Consider the following 23,567-nt stretch of genomic DNA (forward strand, 5'->3'; position numbering starts at 1 on the left):
CGAACTGGCTCACAATGTTCATTTTTGTTAAAATCTAACACATTTCCGAGTATGTTATGATTTCAAACTTATCGTCCACTCAAAGGCTATATATTACACGGATTCAAAATTTATCATAAAACAAAAAATGACCAAAATCACTCAAGGAAGGTGGGTGTACCCTTAAAACTACTTTTGTGCCCTTATCAGTTAGGATTCCTATCCAAATTTCTACGATGTGAAAATCGCATTGCGGAGACGGCTAATGTCACAATTATTTCAAATTTCATGAAAAAAGTACGTTTCCGCCAGAAAATGAACCGTCTACCTGGCAGTTTGTGTATTCACATAAATTAGTGTGATGGCAGGTTAGCCTATGACGTCGGACTGTCAAGTACGGTTTCTTTCAGTTGCCGGGAGGTGCTAACTGATCCTCGTTAATTGGGATTAGCTGATAAACAAAGGCTTGTTCCAGATCGATTATTCTCTTTTGTTCACTCGCCAGTTCCTTTCCATGATGGGTAGACTGGGAAACTACTCAGAGATTCGTAAATGTAGCGATTTTGTCGGGTGGTAATACGTGTTTAACAAACGACTCGGTACTTCTTTACAGTGTAAATGTTTTGCCTGTTTTAGATTAGCCAAGATACGAAGCCCTCCTACTGATTCCGGCAGTACGTATGTAGTGTTCACTCAAAGGGGTTTGTTAGCGTATCGAGCCCGATACCGTTTTCATGTGCCGATATCTGATTAATCAACTCGACAACATATCCGATAGCCAAAAAATCTCCACTTACTCAAGTTTTCACGTCCGTCGTTGTTTCTTTATCCGCACGTCAGTGTCTTTTGTACTGAACAATTTAATATCGTATCGCGCAGTTACCTCCATGATCATATTTTAATTTTGCAGTCAGTGTTCGCATTTTCAAAGCTTGCTCTTCTTGAACGATTGACACAGTGACAATGCCATTTCCAAAATGTGAATGAGAGATCGACCAATGCAAAATAGATGACTCGGAGCAAAGCCAGCGCGAAAAGAACTGACAACGTCCGGTGCGGCAAGCTTATGATTAGCTGACCACAAGTAAAATTGACAGTTATGGCTACTTATTAAATTTGACCGCAGTTTGGGCTGTTTCACCTTTTGTGAATTGAAATATCTTCCGATGCCGTCATTGATGCAAGCGACGATGACGATGTCACGATCCCCATCCGATTTCCCCCGACGGTTGAATCGTGTCTATCCGAGTATGAATGATACCCTGTAGCTATGGGTAACCGACCATTGCCGAACAATGCCGAAGATCAACCGAGTAACGTTCCCGGAATGGCAAGGCTTGGTTATCACGGGTAAATGAAAAGATGGCGTTGAAAACGTTGTTTTCGTGCAGCTTTGTCGGACTAGGTCAGGTTCGTAGGCAAGCCATAGGGTTTGAGCAAAGGCATTTTGCGGGTTTTTTTCATAATTTGAGTCATGACGTCGCCATTGATGCAAAATTTCAACACGATCTTGTAGTAGCTTAGCCCTGCGTACGATGCTGTGTGTTCCGCTACAGCTAACCGCCCCGCTCACCACAGCGGGGCGGTTAGCTGTAGCGGAACACACAGCATCGTACGCAGGGCTAGTAGTAGCTCATCCCACAATTACGTTGTCACACGTGCCCTTGAAGAAGCAGGAATCAGCAAGTCGAAAGAAACAATTGCAAGTTCTGCAGTTTAAGACTATATCTCGGGCGACTGAATGGCTATGTCGCTTTCGGTAAAGTTAATGGCACCGACCTTGGCAAAATGCAACTATATTCTATAGGACTATCAAAACAAAATAAAGAATCGGCAGTTCCGATTGCAAATATGTCTGCATGCTCCACCTCCTATGTTTATCTGAAACCGAGTAAATGGCCATACAGGGCAATCACCTCCTCCAAAAAGAGAACTACCGTAAACGCATGTCTTCATGCTTATCCGATTCATTTCCCAATCATAACGTCAACCCAAACTTTGATGAATAGTCGAAAATCTGAAACAGGGATTTGTAAAAACTCCATGTTTACAAAAGACTTAACACAATTTTACAAAGTGTTGTGAATTACGAAATAAAGTTGCATTTAGAGAATTTAAATGGGTTGCTTCGGTTAGGTGTGTCGCTTTTATCTTGTTTGCTGTGCAATCAATGTGTTTTTAATATTGACAGCACAAGTAGGGAGAGAAATTTGGCGTCAGTTTTCGAAAATTTTACATCCGAACGAAAAATGCCTTTGATACGAAACAACCGGATTGCTTCGGTTTAGAGATTTGTTGCGCTCATCCTTGTTTGTTGTGTAATCAATGTGTTTTTTGTTGACAGAATTAGTAAAGAGATAAATTTTGCGTCAGTCCCTGCAGTTTGGTTCATGAGATTTTGTGCTGCGGACCAGTCTATATACCTAACTCATGCACATTTGTTGCGTACCTGGCATTTTCCCAGCATTTAAAATTGGATCTGTGGTGTGATCATCTGAAAGTTTTGTGTTTTGTGCGTGCCAACACTTGATAGCTAAGGCTAATCAGACACATATTTAATCACCTTCGACAGATCAAGCTGATGAGGCTGCACGTGTGGACAACGAACCATGTGGCCATACTGTATATTACGCTTGTCACTGATACTTGTCTTCGCATCGAAGCATAGACCCTCTAAAACACGTCTATGATCGAAGTAAATAATCACTCACATGATCCATGAGTGACAGCTTTTATTTGCCCCTTTGCATCAAAGCTGAACCGCGTCACGGCATTCCTTGCATAAATGCATATGAAATTAGCTGGTTACCGGTTGCCGCCTGGTAGCGTTGTTTGCTTTTTTGCTTTTTCACATTAATCCTGTTAGTCTGAAGTGATAAGTCGACTACATTTGTGGTCATAAAGCTTTCCCCCAGATTGAGCGCTCTGTATAAGACTGCGCTCGATTCCCGATAGTTTCGAAACCGACGTTTGGTATGCAGTGTAAGATTTCTTTTACAGACTGCCTGACTGACAAACATTAAATGTTGTAATTTATGAAACGTGTGTGTTTCACGGCATATAGCCGTTCCGTTGGTTGAAGAATACTCGAAACGTAGGCCTACACACTGTCCCTCCACAAACTGGCCTACATCATGGATGTAAAAAATAGACATCCATGCCTAGATAAGCTCACTCTTTTAGCGAATATAGGCTACAGTAGAAGTCAGGTCTCGCTGCCACTCTCTACATTAATGCAGCGTGGAGGTAGCATGGAGGTAGCATACCTCCATTGATAATGCAATCATGAACCATGTCCTGTAAATCCCAGTAAAAATCACACGCGCAGATACGGATACCTAGCTTATGTTACACAACTGGTATCAGTGGTAAATGACGTTATGCTAGCAAGTACTGCGGTTTTAAAAAAGTTTCGGCAGAATTTTGAGGTTGTGAACGGGTTACGAGTATTTGATTCAACGTTACCGACGTGGCCCTAACCGATGTATAAGTTGGGCTTAACCATGCCGGTTAAAGGACATTTAAGCCATGTCGTATACGTCGGCCTACAAAGCGGATAAGCTGACGGTTAAGTAACGTATTGGTAAGTAAACAACCGACGGTTCTCTTCCGGTCCAGTCGGATCAGCCATTGAACCGGTGACGAACCGCTGACAAACCGTTGCTAAACCGGAAGTGTAAACGCCCGATTTCATACAGTGACTTTTGGATTGATGGTCGAATACAAAATGAATATTACATCGAGTATGAAGTTCGGTCACCTGTTTTTCAATAGTCATCACAGATTTTATGCGGGTGGCCGATTTTAAAAAGAGTGCCCCACACGACAAGCCAAGGCATACTTAGCAGAGCCGTCTGCATAGCCTTTGTCGTATCAAATAAGGAAGACCGACAGCTTCCCTGCAGCTACAAGTAGACTCGGTTTCTGCGACAGTTGGGTTACACCCGTTACCCCTTCATTTAGTTCGAACGTACAAGCTCCAATTGCAATAAATAGTGCTATAGCCGACTGTTCGTTACGTCCATGGTCCATCGTATCGACGAAAACATTTAAACTTCGCGGTGGAGAAAATGGCGTCCTTGACAACAACTAGAATCAGTCTACGGTACTTTCCCTAAGCCCCGCTCCCTTTACGATATATTGAATATGCAAATTTACGGTGACCGTGTGCCTTAAAGGGAAACCTAAGTCCAGCGACATTGACAGTTTATCCCTTCCAAAATCACCCTTGAATAAAATGCAGCTCAAATTTGCAACATAATCGCACGCGCCGACGACTACGGGGCGACGAAAAGAGACATTGAAGTAGACGACATTTATGGAAATGAGCTCGGAATCCCATGGAAGCGAAAGGGCTCATGGGAGGAGCGTGCGTGACGTCATCGGCGATACACGTACGTGTGTGACAGCCTACCAATGCATTGGAGTCTATGACTGCAGGAGTGCAGTTCTGCACGTTAGGACTCTTTAATGCTCAGTAGCATAAAAAATAGTTAACTGTTGTTCAGTTGAGTGCAAAAATCACTCAGGGAAGAACAAACGGAGTCAGCTTTTACCGTCTTCCCACAGAACAGCTTTTTCGAAGACAGTGGATAAAGAAAGTCGGGCGAGTTTAAAAATCTGTAAAAGATACAACGTTATGTTCTAATTCTTTCATGATGATTGTTTTATAAGGGATTTCGGGATTCTGATACCGATACAAGACGATACTACACAATGCGGTTCGTATCTTGACATGCTGAGTCAGCCTACTATCGCCGGTTTTAACCAGATAAATATTAATATTGGCGATTTCGGGACTCTAAAATCCGAAGACGAAACTACACAAAGCGTCTCTTATCTTGACATCCCGGGTCTGCCAAATCTCCGATATATAACCAATAAATATATAGGCAATTTCGGGACTATACCTTGTAATATTGATATTACAAGATACTGGAATGACTTTTTGCCTACTGTGTCTCGGCACGCCGGGTGTGAGAAATCGCCGATATTATATTTACCCGATAAATATCAATTGCGCCGGAACTCCTAGGCTATATCGATACCAGACGATCCTAGATTTACTTGCACTGTGTGGTGTTGGCATGCTGGGTCTACGAAATTTTTTACATGTAAAGCATTTTTTTCATTAAATGTCCACACGGGACTTCGTCGAGAGGGCCGATCGGATATCATCGGGAATCGGGAGGCCCTTGCACAAATTACATTCTTTACATGTAAACATTTTTACTTGGCGATCGGGACTTGAACAGAGGACACATCGGAAATCATTGGGAGTTTGGGCTGGTCTTGTATGAAACACATTCCTTACAACAAGCTTTAAGACGATACTATTTTTTTAAATAGCGGGCAAATATTCATTATATCGGCGATTTCATCACTTTGTAGATCTGAGTAAGTCCGACTTCCTAAGTTCGACACCAGCTTCGAAAAACAGACGACACTACAATATATTTATCAAATCGCGAATAAATATTTTCTGATACATATCGGAGATTTCGCAACCTTTTAAAGGTCTGGCCAAGCTCGACTTACACGGTAACACATACAATCAGTCAATCATTCCGTATCATTCACGAACCAAAAATTAATTTTAAGCGACTGATACAGAAAACTCTGTTTTAGAAACGTAGCGTTGAAGGATCGCAGGGTCACTCAGCAGTCTCTCCAATCCAGTTCGGGGTCTGTACAAGCACAGTGACTCCCTCCGCTGAATCATACACAAAACGCAAGCAACCAAGATATGAACTATGTTTTGAGATGCTTTCTAATTATTACATATCTTTGACAGGTTCAAATTAGTATGGTTTGATTTCAGTCAGGGAAAAGTAATACTCGATGTCAGAAATAACGCTGTCCGAACTCTCCATAGTCGTCATACGAACGCGCTGAACTGTTCACAGTACTCCTCCAGCTGCAAGCTACAATCGTCTGTATCGCCGATGACGTCACGCACGCTTCTCCCATGAGCCCTTTCGCGCCCATGGAATTCCGGACTCATTTCCATAAATGTCGTCTACTTGAACTTCTCTTTTCGTCGCGCCGTAGTCGTCAGCGCGTGCAATTATGTTGCAAATTTGAGCTGCATTTTACTCAAGGGTGATTTTGGAAGGGATAAACTGTCAAAGTCGCTGGACTTAGGTTTCCCTTTAATAAATGTTACTGAAGATATATTGATAGAAGGGCTTTCTACCGATTAAAACGTTAAACAAATTATTACGAGCAAATGAATCGGGTATGATGAATACTTACTTTCAGCCACTGTATCGTTGAATGTATCAACAAGTTTCCCTTCCAGACCCTCTGAAGTTTGCTCTGGCAACAATCGTGTTCCATAAAGTTCATGTGTTTGGCCGAATATGCAATGGACAAGCATGTTGTATTTCCCCACGCGGGCAAGGTTCGCACCAATGCCAGCTTAGATAGGTCTTTGTCAGCCTCATAACAGCTCTCCAATACGCCAGTGGCCAGATGTTCGAACTCGCTGAATAACAAATGAGCAGAAAATTCTATGTATGGGTTCAGCGATATGGAATAAAGCGGAATGAAGGTATTCCTATTATAATAAACGTAAGTTACAAGTCAACTGTTTCAATGTAACTTAAAGGGATACAGTCGTCGGAACTGGGCTCACAAGTCGTATGGGACCCATACGACCAATGGCAACACTGTATCCAAGGTACGATGGTGATTGATGAAAGTTAAAACATGACTGTCAAAATCTACGTCGTATAATTTAAAGTGTTTGGTATGATGATGATGATGATGAGGTGCATCTAGAGATCATGCACGAAATACATTGTTTGTAAACAAGAAACTCGCACATGCGCAGTTCCAACGACTATATTCCTTTAAAGATGATTCTAGCTCGTTTTCAGTAATCGTGACTTCAGCGCCATCAAACAATCATACCACGTGATAAAATGAGGGAACCGCAGTTATTAATTAATAATGAATATGAGACCTCCTCTGGGAGAAAGTCGGGCGAAGTTTGAAAGACAACTTACTCAGCATGCTTCAAAAGGTCAAAGTGCAAAGTAAGTTCCTCTTTCTCCTTTGCATACACAGACAAAGCTCGGAGGATCCTACCGGCGATCAGAGCAGCACCTATGGCGACAAAAAATGACATATACCGTAATGCAAAACACCGACGACACGTAACACTGACGTCATAAATAGAGCTGTACTAGGAACATGTCATTACTAGGTTTTACTAAAGGAGGGAAGATAGTATGCAAAAAATTGTGAGATGGATAACATTGGCGAGCTCGACAGACAAGTTTAACACAGGTCCCTCTAACGATCAACTTGTGTTGAAAAACTAATTTACTATTTTTACATGTATTGCGCCTCAGGGCTCATTTTCAGGACACCATAATGTTTCTAATACTTTAATGGTCTCCTGCCTATATGAACTCATTATAAATCTATAGAATAAATTTGATTTTCAAATTTTTGCGAAAATCGAAAATGATATTTCCTCTGTTGATTTAATACAGGGTATAACTTACATTTAACTCTAAAATATCGATAAATTTTAGGTAATTTGTTGGTTCTATTATCCTAAACTTTCTAACGTGATATCTGATTTTTTTTGTAATTGACGGGAAAAGATTTTGGTTTAAAGTTTCCTAGATGAATGTTTGAGCCAAAATTTAAAACTTTCTGTCGAGGCTTGTACTAAATATTTCGTCTGTAGGATGCATAAAGAGTACAACTAACCGATATTGCCAGTTGCCAGTCTTTTCCAGAACAAAATGGCCAGAGCTCTCCTATTAAGCAAAACTGCCCAGAGGAACAAGTGCTTGTCAGGGTCAGAGACCTTTTTGCCTTCTTTTGGTCTCTCTTGGTAAAGCGCGTCATATTCATCTTCTGTCAGTTTTCGCAACAACGAACCAACTTTTTCAAGTATTTCCTCCTGAAAGAAAGTTGCAATGGTTATAGAAATCAAAATGCTTTAAATGTGACAACGTAATAGGATATGCAAATGCAGCCAGTACTTACCGATGGCTGGCTTGCTACATGTAACTTCTCTTTCAAGATGTGTCCAGTGCTAATTCTGATGTCAGCATCGCCAACGTCCCCACGTACAACCTACAGCACAACATGAAATTGTTGCATTATTTTTATGCATCGTTCTACAGTCTTTATCAATTTATATTTATTTTCTCGGTAATCTCAAATTTGCAATCTTTATACATGTCCTTCTTGGATATCCAGTTTTCACTGACATGTCAAGGACTTTTTTAAATCTTTCAAGAAACAATTTTTATCGATCTATTGAATCATTTCCGACAGTGATTTGATAAAGAACGATACATACCGAATCGTATAACTTCCAAAGTCTATCGTAGGTTAGAAATCTGTCCATGTCCACGATATGGGCAAGGAACAACTCCACAAAATCAGCCTTGTTTTGTCGTAATGCCAAAAACATGATTTCATCCAGTGAATCAGTGTTTCCCTGAAAAAAACATCACTTTTGGTTAGCCAATTCGAATTTATTAGTCTCTTTAAAATATTCGCTGACATAGGTGTGCCAGAAAATGATTCTGTTTAAACACGACGTAAATTTGTACAGGCGCAGTGTTCAAGGGCAATTCAAGTCAATGCTCTGTCTCACTATAGTAACTCTGCCCTGAAGCGTTTTTTGTGATTGTTCTGAACTGATAGAGGTTTGCGCTAAAATGAAACTTGACGTCTAATCAAAAAATGGTGATTTTCATTATTGTAGATATACACTGTTTTCAAGTTCTGATCCTCTTTTCATCGTATCACAAAAATTAGTATCTTACTTATTACAATTGATCTTACAGAGTATCGTTTAGGAAGAGATTATTGATATGGTCAAATTTGAGAAGACTTAGCCTATTTTGAAAAAATAAATTGGCGACACGAAGTTGCTGAGTAGGATAGAGTGCTTGATAATTGTTGATTAAAAATGTGGACGTCGAGGGCGCAGTGTAGAAAAGATAATCACTTGTCCTCTTACCTGCCACTCGGGTTGTCTCTCAGCCGTTATAATGTGATCTTTGGCAATATCACACCTATTCAACGCAACAGCCAGCCTTAGTTGCTTATCCGTTTTACCAGTCAAAGTTTGAGCTAGAAAAAACAAACATATCTTTTGATTTTTTATGCAACTTTCATTTATTTTTTATTTCACCATGTTTTGATTGAGTTTTTCCGTTTGCTTGCATGCCCTTTTTACATGATTATTTTATTTTATTTTGGTATAGAATGATTTTATATCATTTATTTATTTTTATTGTTTTATCTTTTTATTTCACTATGTTTTTATTGATATGTTTCCTTTTGCTTAACATGCCCTTTTACAGAATGATTTTTATGTACAACGCCTTTGAACAATTTTATTGGATACTGGCGCTTTATAAATTTTCTTGATTATTGATTGATTAATTGAACTTTGTGACAAAATAATTCAAGTTCTTTACTGGAATGGAGCTGGTTGAAGGACAGAGATACAGTTAATTATTTCAATTGACAGATTCCCAACGTAATAAACTTACCTTGCAAAACTCCATGTAAGATTGCTCTGTCGATGTCCTTGAAATTGGCATCGTTCATGTGAAAAACGGTGATCTGAAAATAAAATTGCAAAAATTATAATTATGTACTTTAATAAACCATCTATACCTTAAAAACTATGACATTTGATATTGTCAAAATAAATCTATGTTATAGAGAGCATTTTAATCATATTATGATTTCTCTTTTAGGGAAATATAGGCATTGTTGTGAATTGTTCAAACAAATTCACTAAAAAACACGATTGGAACTAATTTGGGATAATTTGATCTTCATAATTTTAAATTTTCTCAGAAGTGTTAGGTCCCCGATAGCTAAATGCAGCAATATTGAAAATTACTCATAAAAAGACAAGTGTGTATCTTAAAAAGAAAAGCAGATGAGAGTACATTTGTAGATTAAATCGACATTACTTCACCATCAAATTATCCCAAATTAGTTCTAATCGTGTTATAAGTTTAATGGTCATTTTTATAAATTCGTCGTTTGTACGACATCTCTGCTAGAGGCTGGATTTATTCAAAGCCTTTATACGCTGTATTCATGGCCTTTTTGCGAGCTCCAAACCGAAAATTTATTCACATCCCTTGTACGCTTTGAAATCTTTTCTGCTAGGCGAGATTATTATCAGGTTTTGTACAAAGTAAATCGCAACGACCCTGAAAGTTTACTTGACTACTATTGAAGGGAACTCGGTCCGTGGCTAATGGCGGCCAAGTAAACTTCTAAAATTTCCCTGAAATCGGCGAATTCGATTTTAGGTGGAATTTCAATTTTTGGGGTTAGTTTTTCATTGAGATGTTGTGTTTTTGTTTTCATCAATAAGAATTTAGAACGATTTTCAATTTGATTCTACAGTATCGGTCTCGAATTTCAAACTTCGTTTTTGAAATTCGGAAACCAAAATCGAGAAAACAGAAACAAACAATCTTAACTTTCATTCGAATGATAGGGAGTCTATCGATAAAATGTTACATTTGGGCATCTACAGTGTAGCGAAGATTAAAGGAAAATGTTACAAATGTTACAGTGTCTGTCTGTCGAGTTGTAATGGCGACAGGTTTCCTGATCGGTCCCTTCACGCCCTATCAGACAACTCCTCTTTCCGTTGTGACCTTCGTTTGTAACGTCTGAACTCGTCGTCGCAACGGAAAGGTTTGCAGTCAACTACATTGTTGCTGATTATGAAGCATTCTAAAGGTAGCCGACGCTATAAGGCACTTCTCCCGCCGAGATCAGCTGTCTATTTCTTCCAAAATCTCGTAGATTGACTGCTACTGGACTATTGGCAGCCCGACATCAAACAATACGGGGAATTTCAGAGATAGGGGCTATTCCCTAAATTCATTCCTTCCATAACTTTGAAAAACTGGAAAAATGCCAAAAGTTAGAGCAATTATGCTGTTAATATATGGGTAACTTAATTCATATCTCCTGTATTGGAAACTGCGCGATATCATAGACAGCCTGGGCGAGCTTCTTTCCGTTTTTATGGTCTTCTATGGGATAAATGTGGCATGAGTAGGTAAAGGGTTCTGCTTATCTGGCATCTCTCGTTCTGTAATAGGTGACAGGGTACACATAGGATGTGAGTAGGAGTGGATATGGGAGGGGGCTGTCCTGGCTGCTACAGTCGAATTTGTTTAATTGTTAGACAAAATGGTGCTCTTTTGTGCATTCTGAGACGGACGCCGATGCAATTTCAAGTTCTCCTTACCATGTCAGTATTTCTCGATATTGTCATGGCATACCCTCAAACTTTTTTCAAATCTCCTCCAGTCAATTCTCCCGCCCTCTAGATGTGTTTGTCAAAAGACTTTGATCAGCCTTCAAATGAACTAGTTTTAGTAGAGAAATTGTTCATGATTGTGGGCATTGAAGAGTAGTATCGTCTCTGACTGTAGGCATTACGATGTCATTGAGTATTTTATTAAATCGTATAAAATCGCACGCCAAACGCACTACGTAAAGGACTGGTCTGTTTCTTTGGCTGGGGGGCCGTGGATCCATGGGGTGTCACCCAGTTTTTAACTTGCTGATGGGGGTCACCATGTTTTTTTCAAAAATGCCCAATGGGGGGGGGGGGGTCAGTGTGTTTTTGAATTTCGACACAGACTCACTGTTGTCTAAATTCATCGTGCCCCATTTTCATCATTTAGTTGCATTTTTTTCGGCGCACCTTTCGGGCGCGTAACTTAGATAATCAGATATTTTTCAGCACGCCCTTCATTTGTGCGCATGACTTTCATACATCAGATATGTATATATATATATATATATATATATATATATATAATATATATATATATATATATATATATATATATATATAATATATATATATATATATATATATATATATATATATATATATATATATATATATATATATATATATATATATATATAATCACATGAACAGTCTCCTTACTTTTCGTTTGATCTGGATGGATCAAAATTATAGTTAAGGATTGCAAAATTATTGTCGCGCCGGGTTTTATTTCGCGGGATTACTTAAAGTTCAACCCTGGAGATATGCAAATATTTACTCGGTAGTTACATTCGTAAATCAGATAAAGTCGAAATTTTGATTCACTGAATGCCATCTTAACCAATCTAACACACGGATTTAGTCACGTAAACTTGTCAATCATTGTCTCGCGCTGTCCCGAAGCCAAAGGAAGTCTGCCATTAGCTGGGGGCTTCACCAAGCAAGCGCCTGGCAGCCATAATACAAATTTTCAAATATATTTTTGAAGGGAAGGCAACAAAAAGATCGGAACCATAGTTCTTATTTTGGGAGGTGTCGTGACTTTCAAATTATCACAAACTTCCGATCTAGGCAAGCCCGAAAAATTCAGTTCGATGGCACCCACTGTTTACTGTGACCCAAATCTAACTTGACACAACGGACGGTCACCACCGGTACCGATCTCCGCCGGTGTCAACTTGTCAATCCCGATCCCGGTCTTCAATTTTTATGTCTTACAAACTTTAATGTTTGCAGTGACACATATCTTGGTCGTAGATATCCCCAAATTTTGTCACTTGACGAAAACACTGTTCTGTTGTCTGAGTGAACTTTTGATCCATAGCACTGTGTGCACTGACGAGTTCAGGCTACAGCCATAACGGTGTGCACTGAAGAGGTCAGGCTACAGCCGTAACTGACAGCTGATGTCTCCTCTACAGTCAGGGCTCGAAATTAGCGGTAGTCCCGCGTCCACAGACTACCATCTTTTCCCTGGGGCTACCAAAATCCATGAAATGGTAGCCGACACGGACTAGCAAAGACCGGGACATAAAATTCAGTCAGTACTTGGCGTGCAATGTCCAATATCTGAACTGACGTACTTGAATGACAGGCATTGGAAGTGATGGTCAATGAAAACGCATTTTCATTGCATTTTAATCATAATGTATTGGGCAATATGCCTCCTCCCTACAGAAAGTCCATGGCCTATTTTTAGCACTGCTACAGTATGTCAAGTCTCGAGTGCTTCGAAGGTCGTGGTCGTTGTCTGAGGATGAAACAAGTTGCCAATAGATCACAAAACTTTTTAGTATCACTGTTGTTCTTTACGCTAAAAAAGACCGTTTCTGGTCACTGCGTGCGTCATTTCAGAACCTGCGCGTCACGGCATTTTTATTGGGTTACATACTGATCAGTACAGCTATCCTTGATATCCCTGTTTGCATGTCAAAAAATGCTAAACAGAAAACGGAAGTATTATGCAGCCAGTGATAAAAGAACATAACTGTTGCATCAATAGTGCTAGACCAGCATTGTTAAGGAAAAAAAGGAAAAATGAAAACCGCGTCACTTTGCATCACTGTCAAGTGCCAGAAACACTTTTTTAGGGGGGCTTATACCTGTTTCCTTTTGGTACTAGGTGTGTAAGTATCCACATCAAATGACTAGAAAATTCACTTCATGGGCAGAATCTTGAAAAATTGCTTTTTCTTGTCTGGTTAATGAAAAACAATATCCCTAAGCTAAAATATGCATGGACTACCAGCCATTGTCACTGGACTACCAACTTCAGAAAATGGTAGCCCAAGTGGACTACCAGGGCAAAAAATTAATTTCGAGCCCTGACAGTGCTACGCTGAAGGTTCCAATCCGATTGAGAATTTACAGAATTTTCATGTGATGAAGGAAATTTATCATTGTTCATTGAATGATTTGATGTTTTTTGCCTTCTATGTCACTTTCCGAAGATCATACGGTACTTATCCATCCAGTTGAACTTACGTTAAGGTGCAGCTTTTGGGTTTATGGCAAAGTTCAATGTTCTACAGTGACGTTGAGTGGTCCGTCCGAGCTGGAGTGCTAGTCGCGACGGCACCTCCATTCTACTCTTTAGAATAGCTACGAAAGCTTTAGCAACCCGAAATTTCGTTGGACATGCCTTCCATGTTTCCACGTCTGAATTTATCACATTACCTCTTCGTAAAAATGTCACGAGATCACGGCATCGATCGCGACAGATTGTTCTGTGCACCAAAGCGTCTCGGCGAAGTGCAGGAAAAAAGTTCAGGTTGTTGACATAGAACAGGGGTAATTCGGATTTCTTATCCGTCCTGTTCTGTGTCACACAGGTTGTGATTTGGGCCAGTTCATGTGAGATCGAAGATTTTTTCCATTAAAACACGAAAGATAGGCCTAGTATAATACAGTAATTACCATCGCTTTTTCTTTGATCTTTGCTAAACTGTTGCTATTCAAATGTGACAATCTGTCGCGGGACTCCCTAGCACCCGTGTAAATTGAACGATGTTCGTTTCTGTTTTTCATATTTTGATTTCTGAATTCATAAAAACGAATTTGGGATTCGAGATCATAACGACAGAACTAAATTCGACACCCGCATCAAATTCTGAATGGTGAGAACAAAAAACATGCAATATCTCAATCAAACTAACCCCAAAATTGAAATTTCGCCTAAAACCGGATTCGTCTATGTTTGGAAATATGAGAATTTTACTTGGCCGCAATTAGCCACGGACCAAACTCGCTAAAATAAAGTTTTTGGACAATCGAAGGCGCAAAAATTGAATGCCTTGCATCAGCATTGTTTGCCAAAATATTTGAATTTAATGTCGATGATAAGAGTTTGTTGGGGGAGGGGAGGGGCGCTAGACATCGCTATAGCTATATTTTCTTATTACAACTATAAAGATTATTACCAAGTATATTGACAGTTTAGGAGGGTCTTACCACCATTGGTCAAAGAATTAATGCCGTGGAAATAGAGAAAAGTAAAATAAATAAATAAATTTTAACGTTAAAATTTTCAAATGACAGTGATTGCCTGGGACAGATTTTGATATGAAAATATTCGAATCGCAATAATGGGGACAATTCTCTCCCAAAGTTCGTAGAAGACAACCTGAGTGTAACACAGGGACGACTGAAATGGTTGCCTTCCCAACTTTGATTTGGTAAAGAATAATTAAGAGGGAAAGTCAATTTTTGTAGAATATTCGCATTCTATCCTTCATTATGTATATATTCTGTCTCGTACCACAGCACGAACTATTCAGCTGGCGTCCTAATGCGTTGTTTGGGGGAATAATGTTTTGATGAAATGGTTGTACTTTATCGCTTCAATGAAATGCCAGTCTTCAAAACGTGTTCATATGCGATGGCAAACATGGAGGTTTATTAATGCGAACAACATACCAGTTTTCTGTTGCTAGGAGCGCTGATTTGTTTTAACCAGGATATACAATCCTCTTGGCTGTTTCTGTCACCTTTTAGTACACTGCGGACACTGTCTTTCATACCGTCAATAGTATTGCTGAAGAACATAAAGTTACAACTAACACCCGCTCATTTTGGGATTCACTAATTTAGTTTTTGCTGAGTCATTTAACGTTTACGTTTGATTATAAAAAATAATGCAAACTAAAGAATATTTGCTTGACCTCTTGGTAGGTGTACCCGTGCTGCAATATATTTTTTACTATTTTCAATTTTGACTGTGATGACTCAGCAAAAACTAAATGAGCGAAACCCAACGTACACGAGTTGGTGTTAATTTGTATTTCATGGAATTATTTTAAAATTACAAAATATTGAACATTTCACCGACGTTTTTTATTTCATCCATTGTCATCCATTTCTTGAAAATTAGCGTAATATGATATTCTTCTTTATTTTCAAAACGAATTTAAATGTGATGGAAAGAGATATCCACAGTTAATTCAACTGCATAGCTGCAATGTTGTTTTCTTCTTTTTTTGACTTAAGTTAGCAAAATTGCGCCCGCTTCCTTTTAAAATGACACAAATGTAACCTAAGAATTCTGACAAGATTATCAATTTTACTGCAGAACTGTAATACCCGAACTTCTAAAGACTGGTTTAACATCTGAAATCTGACGCATTCCTACTCTTGTTAGTGATCTTGTTTATATATTTCAGTGGATACTATCTGCAACACATACTTACGCCGATTCATTATCTCCTCGTAGACGTAAAGCCTCAGCAATAATGTCGGCAGCTCTACCACTACCATCAACTATAACCACAGGTATGCCTTCACCAGCCTGACCTTCTGTAGCAGCGCCCTCATTGTTCTTTCCAAGAGATTGGTATACGGTTTCTATCGTCCCATATCCACCTTCCACAACCACCAATACAACGGGTATGTCGGTGTTTTCCTTCTTCGAGTCCCTGGAATCTGCAATGCACAAATTTTCGTTTACATAGAGCCACATAAGTGAAGTACATTATCAATATACTGACTGTTTTTGAAATAACATACTCTTGTATACAGGTAACAAATTCATCGCAAAGTTTTAACTGGATATGGTTTGTTTGTCCATACTGCAGTCTCTAGTGAATACCGCTTCTCATATTTGCGACGAAAACACTACCTGATTTAAGTTTATTGAAGTTTCGATTTAAGTTGATGAAACAGGCGGGAATATATTATGAAAACTTATATTATGAATATATTATGAAAACTTTTGTCGGTTGCATAGGGTTGTAATGTAGATTTCGTTAGATTGTTATACACTTTCTATATACAGTGCTAGAACTTAAGAAATAGTCAGAAAATTATGTTTGGGTATAAGAAAAGGCTAATAAATATTTCAAAGGCATGGCTCAGTCGTCAGATTATCTTGCCAGGAAATTTACTTACTAGATTACAATTTCAATGGAGAACAAAAGGCTATGACACCTTTATAATCCTATTACAGACTAGAACAAACTCGATCCCTGGGATCGAGTCCCCTACCTTTAATCATCACTCGGTTGAACAATCGGCTGAACAATCAGTCACGCCCTGATCAATTTCTATTAAGTCAGCGGTACTTTCTTAGACATTCTGTATTCAACTGCAAACACAATCATTATAATCACTGTCTTAAAGATTATAATCACTGTCTTAAAGATTAGAAGTCGTTCACACCAGTGCAACTGATAATGTACATGTTTCCAAGTTGAATTGCTTACCGCCATTTCCAAGTTCTTTGCCGCCATTCTTTGCTATGAATTGTTCGAGCTTCGCCCGCAACTCAATATCTGCTCCGTAGCTCTGCTTGCCATGATCAACCAATATGAAGTGCGTGTGGTTACAATCTAGCGCTGTCAGTTTCAATTGTCCGCGACCTTCACGATTGAGGTCACTTTCGGCGTATTTGGCCGGCCAACAGCCTCTTTGTGACTTTGTATGATAAGAAAAAAGTTAATTGAAGTTGCAGAATTCACATACAAGTTAGTTCTTATCTCTCTTAATAACTTGCAATTTGGTGCAGGGAACATTGTTACTATGATGCATGTTTTATCTTGGCTGTATGTGGATTTCTGGCTTCAAGAATAACAGCTATGTCTGTTGAAACTATTATACCTTGAATGTAACACACTCAACTTCTCTACTTTCGAAAAGCAAACTAGATTTATCGTGCTAAGGGTTCGTCGATAATAAAAGCTGACGCACTAGAAACATGATTCCTTAGTTAAGGGGAGGAGTATGACGCCGATTTATTTTGCACGCGTCAAAATCGCAATAAGAATTCTGATGTAACAAAAAATAAAATTAGAATTCAGACTCTGAAATCATAGCAAATACGATATTTCAAGTGTGACACATGAAAGCGGAACAGATGAGAGAAACTCGACAGGAGAAAAATAATGGCAGTATATACAGACACAGGATATGTTATCGTGTGTGGTTTTAAATGAGTGGACATAACTAAATGTGATTACACGGCTCCAAAGTTGTACTATCTCCGCGTTCATCGAGAAATAATGGGACACAATTACAAGAACTTTAAAAAAAAACAATAAATAACATAATTTGAACTCTGACAGAAGATACAGACAACTTGAAACATTGAAAAAGTGTATACACAAAGTTTATTTATCTATATTAATATGTAGACTGCGAACAACGTGTGGTGTGCGTTAAAGACAGGTCGGTATTCTTCGTCATCATGGTAAACGCCACGGTTTTCCTAAAACCAATTTCGCATTAAGGAGTTTCGTTTCAGCGGGAGGAGGTTGACACCAAAATTAGGGAATTACGTTTCTATTGAGTCAGCTTTTATAATCGAAGGCCCCCCAAAAAAGAATACATTTTCAACATGTGTAAAACTCTGACTCTATTGACTTCACCATGTTGCCTCTCACGGCACTCGACACGACATTTTTGCGGCCTACTTCCATTGTTCATGTTGAAGAAAATGAGTATAATTATATTTTCGTTCTTTTCCTTAGGTATATCTGAATACAAAGTAAATGTATTAGCCTTGGAAACACAGCGCTTAGCGTGAATTCTGCAGTGTTACTGTTGACGAATTGATTAATGTATTTCGCCAGAGAAAAATAAGTTACCAACAATTTTGAATGAAGATATTCAACTCACAGATGTATTTGTCAATGCATTGTTATTGTCTATGACATTCCAGGTAGCGATGCCCAAAGCAACAACTTCATTCTCCGTTGTTCCTTGGCTTTCTTCCTTAATCGCTTCGCCGACTTTTTTCATCACACCCGTTGCAGTTCCACCAGTGATGATCCACGCCCCTATTCAATACAAGTGACGGCAATGACAAATATGATTTTACTTCGGTAGAAAAGAACAGATTGCTATCTATGCATGGATTATACATAGGAAAGCCCTGAGACGTATTTCCACTTCAGCGGTCCAAAGGAGTATATGAGCAAAATGACTATGCGCTAAATTAACAGGAACAAAATATCCCACGTGAAAATCGCATAACGCGGGACAAAGTTAACCAAACTCATTGTCGGATCTTGCAACTAGAATACTAAATAGCTCTTTACTTTTCGTTTTAAAGCATAATTTGAGACATATTTTTGCTGAATGGTAATTTATTCCTCAGTTGTGATGGAGAGTGATGAAACCCATACTCGGAGACTTAATTAGTGCCTAAAGATAGATAATCAGAAAAACATTTTTTGTCGAGTGTTATAGATGAACATTTTGTCTCATAAGTATAGTTGAATACGCGGCAAACTATCAAACAAAATTCTTTCTTTCTTGTCACGAGTGATTTGGTGACATTTTGCTGTAATTATTTCAGATAATGTTTTTTACAGAAATGTTTTTACAGGATGTTCCTCGGAGCAAGCAGATTCTGCAGCAACTCACAAGCATATAGCATAAAAAGATACAAGTTCAACACACAAATTTCCATCGACCTGTAGTAACAAGTAGCATCTTTTACGAAAGTTCTCAAGTAGCTAACCTGTACTGATAGCAGCTTTGAACAATCCTTTGTTGAACAGTATCTTCAATCTATCATCCTTAAAGAAGAAGTTTTGTGCGCCACCAGTGACAGAAATTAAAACTTTCGGTTTGGGAATCTTCCACTGTTCCACCAAGAGCTTCCAGAGGGTGGTAGCGGGTGTATCTTCAGCCACGCGGATGTACTGTAATAGCAGAAATCAAGTATAATGAGTATTTTAAAGAACTCAGTCTGTTCGTTGAAATAGCCATGGTTACCACCACAAATGTCAATGTCAAACACAAGTTGATTGACGCTTAGCGTAGTGCGCTGATTACTTTGACAATTTCATCGGGCGGTTTACTTATAATTTTAATCACACTTTGAAATTCTAAAAAACAACATTGAGACCATTTTCATCGAATATCTTAATTTTTCTTATTTTCCCTCCGGGTAGTAAAAGATCTGTGACCATATATTTTGTGTGGTAGCTAAACATAAGGTAAATCTGCATGAGTTGAGAGAAGACTCTACAGAGAGAACGTAAAGATTAAAATAATTGGTTGTTTTCTTATAATAGCTGAATATTAAAGATTGAAAAAAAATGTTTGATTTTCTTTAAAACAACACCGTTGGTGAATACGTAAAATTTAATTTAGTAAAACTGTTCATTGTTTTGGGTTCTATCCTTTTTATGACGCAATAGTTTGTGCTAGGGGATCACTCTATATAAATTTGTGACAAATGTGTTATTTTGTCTCTTCAAACTACTCTGCTATTTGAAATAATACTCAGACACGACAATTTAAGAAGTGTAATAAACAGAGATGACATTAGTAATCCACTTTACTCACACGATAGAACTTACCGGCGCCCTTTTGTTTGTAGACTGACCAAACCCGATAAATTCTATCTCTCCAAAGGAATTTACATCTTCAACATCTCCGTCTCTCTCACTTTTTCTTTGTTTAATTTTATGGACCTTAATGAAGCTTGAGATATCGTTTTGCTGTTTCATCGGCAAAACAAGAGAAAAAGTGTTGTAAATTAACATGAGAGTGATAGTAATCCGTCAATAACAATGACAGGCTTCACAGTCAGCGATAATTTATGTCTGTTTATGTCAGACATGCCTGTTCAAGTTTGACCCGAAATATAGATTTATTAGAATCCTGTATAGTTAAGACAAGTCTTTGAATTCGTGTAGAACTCAAAACAAAGTTTCAGCTAATTCCATGTCCAATGATCTGGATGAACTGGAAAGTACTGAAATAAAGGAAGACGGTGAATTTGAGACCAATATACTGTATGTCTACGTGTCGGATTCTCAATTGCAAACGGTCATCTATATCTGAGATATACTTGTTGCTGTACCCATAATACCCACCCACTCTTCGCTTGACAGTTCATCCAACACTCGACCGGGTGCTCGTTCTGTATCCATCTCCTTCTTGACAATTGCCTTCAGTTCTACTGATGTCTCCGGGTCCGCTCCAAATCCCTTATTGTCCTTTGCCATGTCAGTGTCGTGCGGTTCCACGCGGTTATTTCTCAGTTCATGGTGTACTTGCGATTTGTATTTCTCAGAACTATCGCCCATCAGACTCTGAAATGTAATCGTTGGAATCGTGACATGACGTGACCTTAGTAATGTAGAATTTTCCTTTATCTTCTCACAGGAATGCTCTTTGCTAATACTAGCGACGAAAAGGGAATGAAAATGAGGTATAACGTACTAAGTAAGCGCTTCGAAATTGAAATGCTGAAACGTTTACTTAAACTTTCCTTTCAAATTAATCGGGGAATCACAGTGCAAAATTTGGTACGTGAGAAACAAAATTACCCGATATTCTTTTTTTTGACATTTAAGATACAAAATGATATCACTTCTATTTATTATATAATTATAATTCATTGCCGCCATACATGTGTTGAATCTGTAGGGAAAAGTGAAATTTTCGTTTTTCGAGAAAATGAGTGAACAATTTATATTTACTCCATGAGCTTAAAGGACCCCAGTGGTGGACAAAAACGTATTGTATAAGTTTGATAGACCGAAAATCTGCCCCTAGGTGTATTCTGCCTCAATTTGCAATTCAAAATTGTTTTCACGCCCTGTTCCATTTTATTTCCACTTTTCAACCTTTAACCTGTCGAATGCTACATGACATCTTGAGACCCAGGAGACTGTTATGTATATAATGAGAGTTTCGCCGTAATTAATTCCGTAAACTTCAGAGTACATGCTTTCTTATTGTTCTGTACCGTGAACTACCAATGTTTTGAGCCTTTTTATACTCTTCTAAAGTTTGTATTGGTACCTTCATTGCACTTAGGGTTAACATTGAAGCGTTTTGTACTGACTTGGATGAAGGAAAATAATAAAAGAAGCCATAAATAGATATTTATGTTACATAGTAGTATTTTAACAGTGGGATGACGTGTCTGGCATCTGGTTACTTTGAATTTTAGTAATGATTCTGATTAGTCGAAAGGAAGTAGACTGGTGTAGGCACATCGACGCTCTGGTCATGCTTGTCTCAGTTTAGTTGAAAACTTTGGGAAGGATACATTTCTGGAATGCTTGCTCTGAGCATATCGCTGTATGATGGCCGAACTTGTGACGTTGGATCCTGTCGATGTTATCCCGAGTTGATATCGACAATAAGGAATACTTCAAGCGAAGTCTCTGCATGATGTATTTCAACCATCATTGCTAAATATGGATAAAAACGAATCCCTGAAGATACAAAAGTGAGAACCGGCCGATCAAATAAATCAGCGTTATCCAGGACTATCAATCATATCAGAGTACGCCGTAAGCCGCGCCTCTACCTGAAACAGCAAGTAAGGAAACGAGTTATCTGTGTACAGCAAAACGCACTAAGCATCGAAATGGAAAAGTAATTCAGTGATATATTGTGGTCTTTTGCACTCAAAGTGTCTTTGACCTCTATGATTGAAAGAGTATTAACGTCGTATTTATAAATTAGTGTTTTTCTAAGAACATTTGTAAGTACGTTCCTTCAACCAGGCCATTTTTACTTGTCATTTTTCACTTTCTTTTGATAAAAACTTCATGGTTTATTCGTTCTTTTGTTTAAAACATTTTAAACACAATTGGAACTAAATTAATTCAATTGGATATAGCAGAAATGTTGGTTTAATCAACAAACTTATGTTCCTCTCCATTTTTCCAATTCATTTGTTTTCATAGGCAATTTGCATATTGCAATTTTCAGCTGTAGGGCACCATCACTTGATTAACTTGAGCCATTAAAAGACGTTTTGCCCTTTTAATATGGAAACTCTCATTATTTTCTTTCAAATCGTCTTTATAACTTCAACTTCTCCCGGAAATTTGAGCGAGCTTAGAATTTGGCAATATTTAAAGCGCAGTGGTCGTCGCGCTGCGCGTGCGTGATTTTTTTGTTGATAAACATACATTTTGTAAACATAAGTCTTCTCAACTTCAATAGGAGTGAGATGGGAGCAGTCCCCCACCTTGTTAAGGCCTTTGTAAGACTCAACATCATGCAATAGTAAAATAATAAGATCGGAAACGAACTTCAGTGGTGTATTTCTATCTATAAACTCGTATAGAGCTACAAACATTGGGACACTACACTCAGCACATTATGTCTCTGAGTTTACTGCACGCAGACACACATGAACAAAAAGCTTTGATCGCGCGCGATCACGCTGGTTGTACACAATGCTATGTACAGTACAGTGAAAATACATAACTAAAATGATCAACATTGCCTATATATGTAGACCAGCAACAAGCACTATGCCTAACACAAAAATTACACTCAAGACCATAATCGGCAAGCCAGAGCAGGACACGGGAGATGTTGTTGGGAGACCGTCACCGCGTTGACGTACACGGATATAGAGAATCCGGTCCCACAACGTACCGGCCCGCTACGACTTGGCCCACAACCAACTGTTGATCACCATGTCTTACTTCTCCTACTATTACGTGGTAAGAAATAGTAAAATGACAGGAAACAATAGACAAAACGAGCGGGTTTTCGCGGCATTTGGCAGGAAAATTGCACGGCTACACCGTGCATAGACGTATCGAGAGATCCTGTACCCCGGTCCTGTGCACGGTCATGGCAGTGATCCAACCGCTAGCTGGTGTAGACCTACGGGTGCTGGGCAAACTTGTTGTTGTACCTCCTGATTGCCGGGTAGGTCTGAATCCTCTTTCAAGTGAGATAACCCCAACATAACAAGAAGACCTATGAAAGGTTCTTCGCTTGACTTGATACCTGTACTCGGAATTCTCGTTTGCACCCCCAAACGGGGTAAACTTTGTAGTTG

At 38.8% G+C, this 23,567-nt stretch overlaps 1 protein-coding gene across 1 annotated transcript in view; it reads right to left on the reverse strand.

Annotated features, from left to right (window-relative positions):
- Positions 1-23,567, reverse strand: part of LOC139151019 (transient receptor potential cation channel subfamily M member-like 2) — a 74,361-nt gene that overhangs the window by 47,331 nt on the left and 3,463 nt on the right. The window contains exons 2-15 of the mRNA XM_070723537.1: positions 20,623-20,841; positions 20,104-20,244; positions 19,257-19,440; positions 18,410-18,570; positions 16,999-17,209; positions 15,988-16,219; positions 15,218-15,335; positions 9,513-9,585; positions 8,975-9,087; positions 8,306-8,446; positions 7,987-8,076; positions 7,705-7,900; positions 6,990-7,089; positions 6,235-6,466 (exon numbers count right to left, since the gene is read on the reverse strand). Of these exons, the coding sequence (XP_070579638.1) occupies positions 6,235-6,466; positions 6,990-7,089; positions 7,705-7,900; positions 7,987-8,076; positions 8,306-8,446; positions 8,975-9,087; positions 9,513-9,585; positions 15,218-15,335; positions 15,988-16,219; positions 16,999-17,209; positions 18,410-18,570; positions 19,257-19,440; positions 20,104-20,244; positions 20,623-20,835 (2,205 nt within the window). The 5' untranslated portion in view covers positions 20,836-20,841. The remainder of the gene's footprint in view (positions 1-6,234; positions 6,467-6,989; positions 7,090-7,704; positions 7,901-7,986; positions 8,077-8,305; positions 8,447-8,974; positions 9,088-9,512; positions 9,586-15,217; positions 15,336-15,987; positions 16,220-16,998; positions 17,210-18,409; positions 18,571-19,256; positions 19,441-20,103; positions 20,245-20,622; positions 20,842-23,567) is intronic.

Source organism: Ptychodera flava, chromosome 15, assembly GCF_041260155.1.
Source record: "Ptychodera flava strain L36383 chromosome 15, AS_Pfla_20210202, whole genome shotgun sequence".
Classification (NCBI taxonomy): Eukaryota; Metazoa; Hemichordata; class Enteropneusta; family Ptychoderidae; genus Ptychodera; species Ptychodera flava.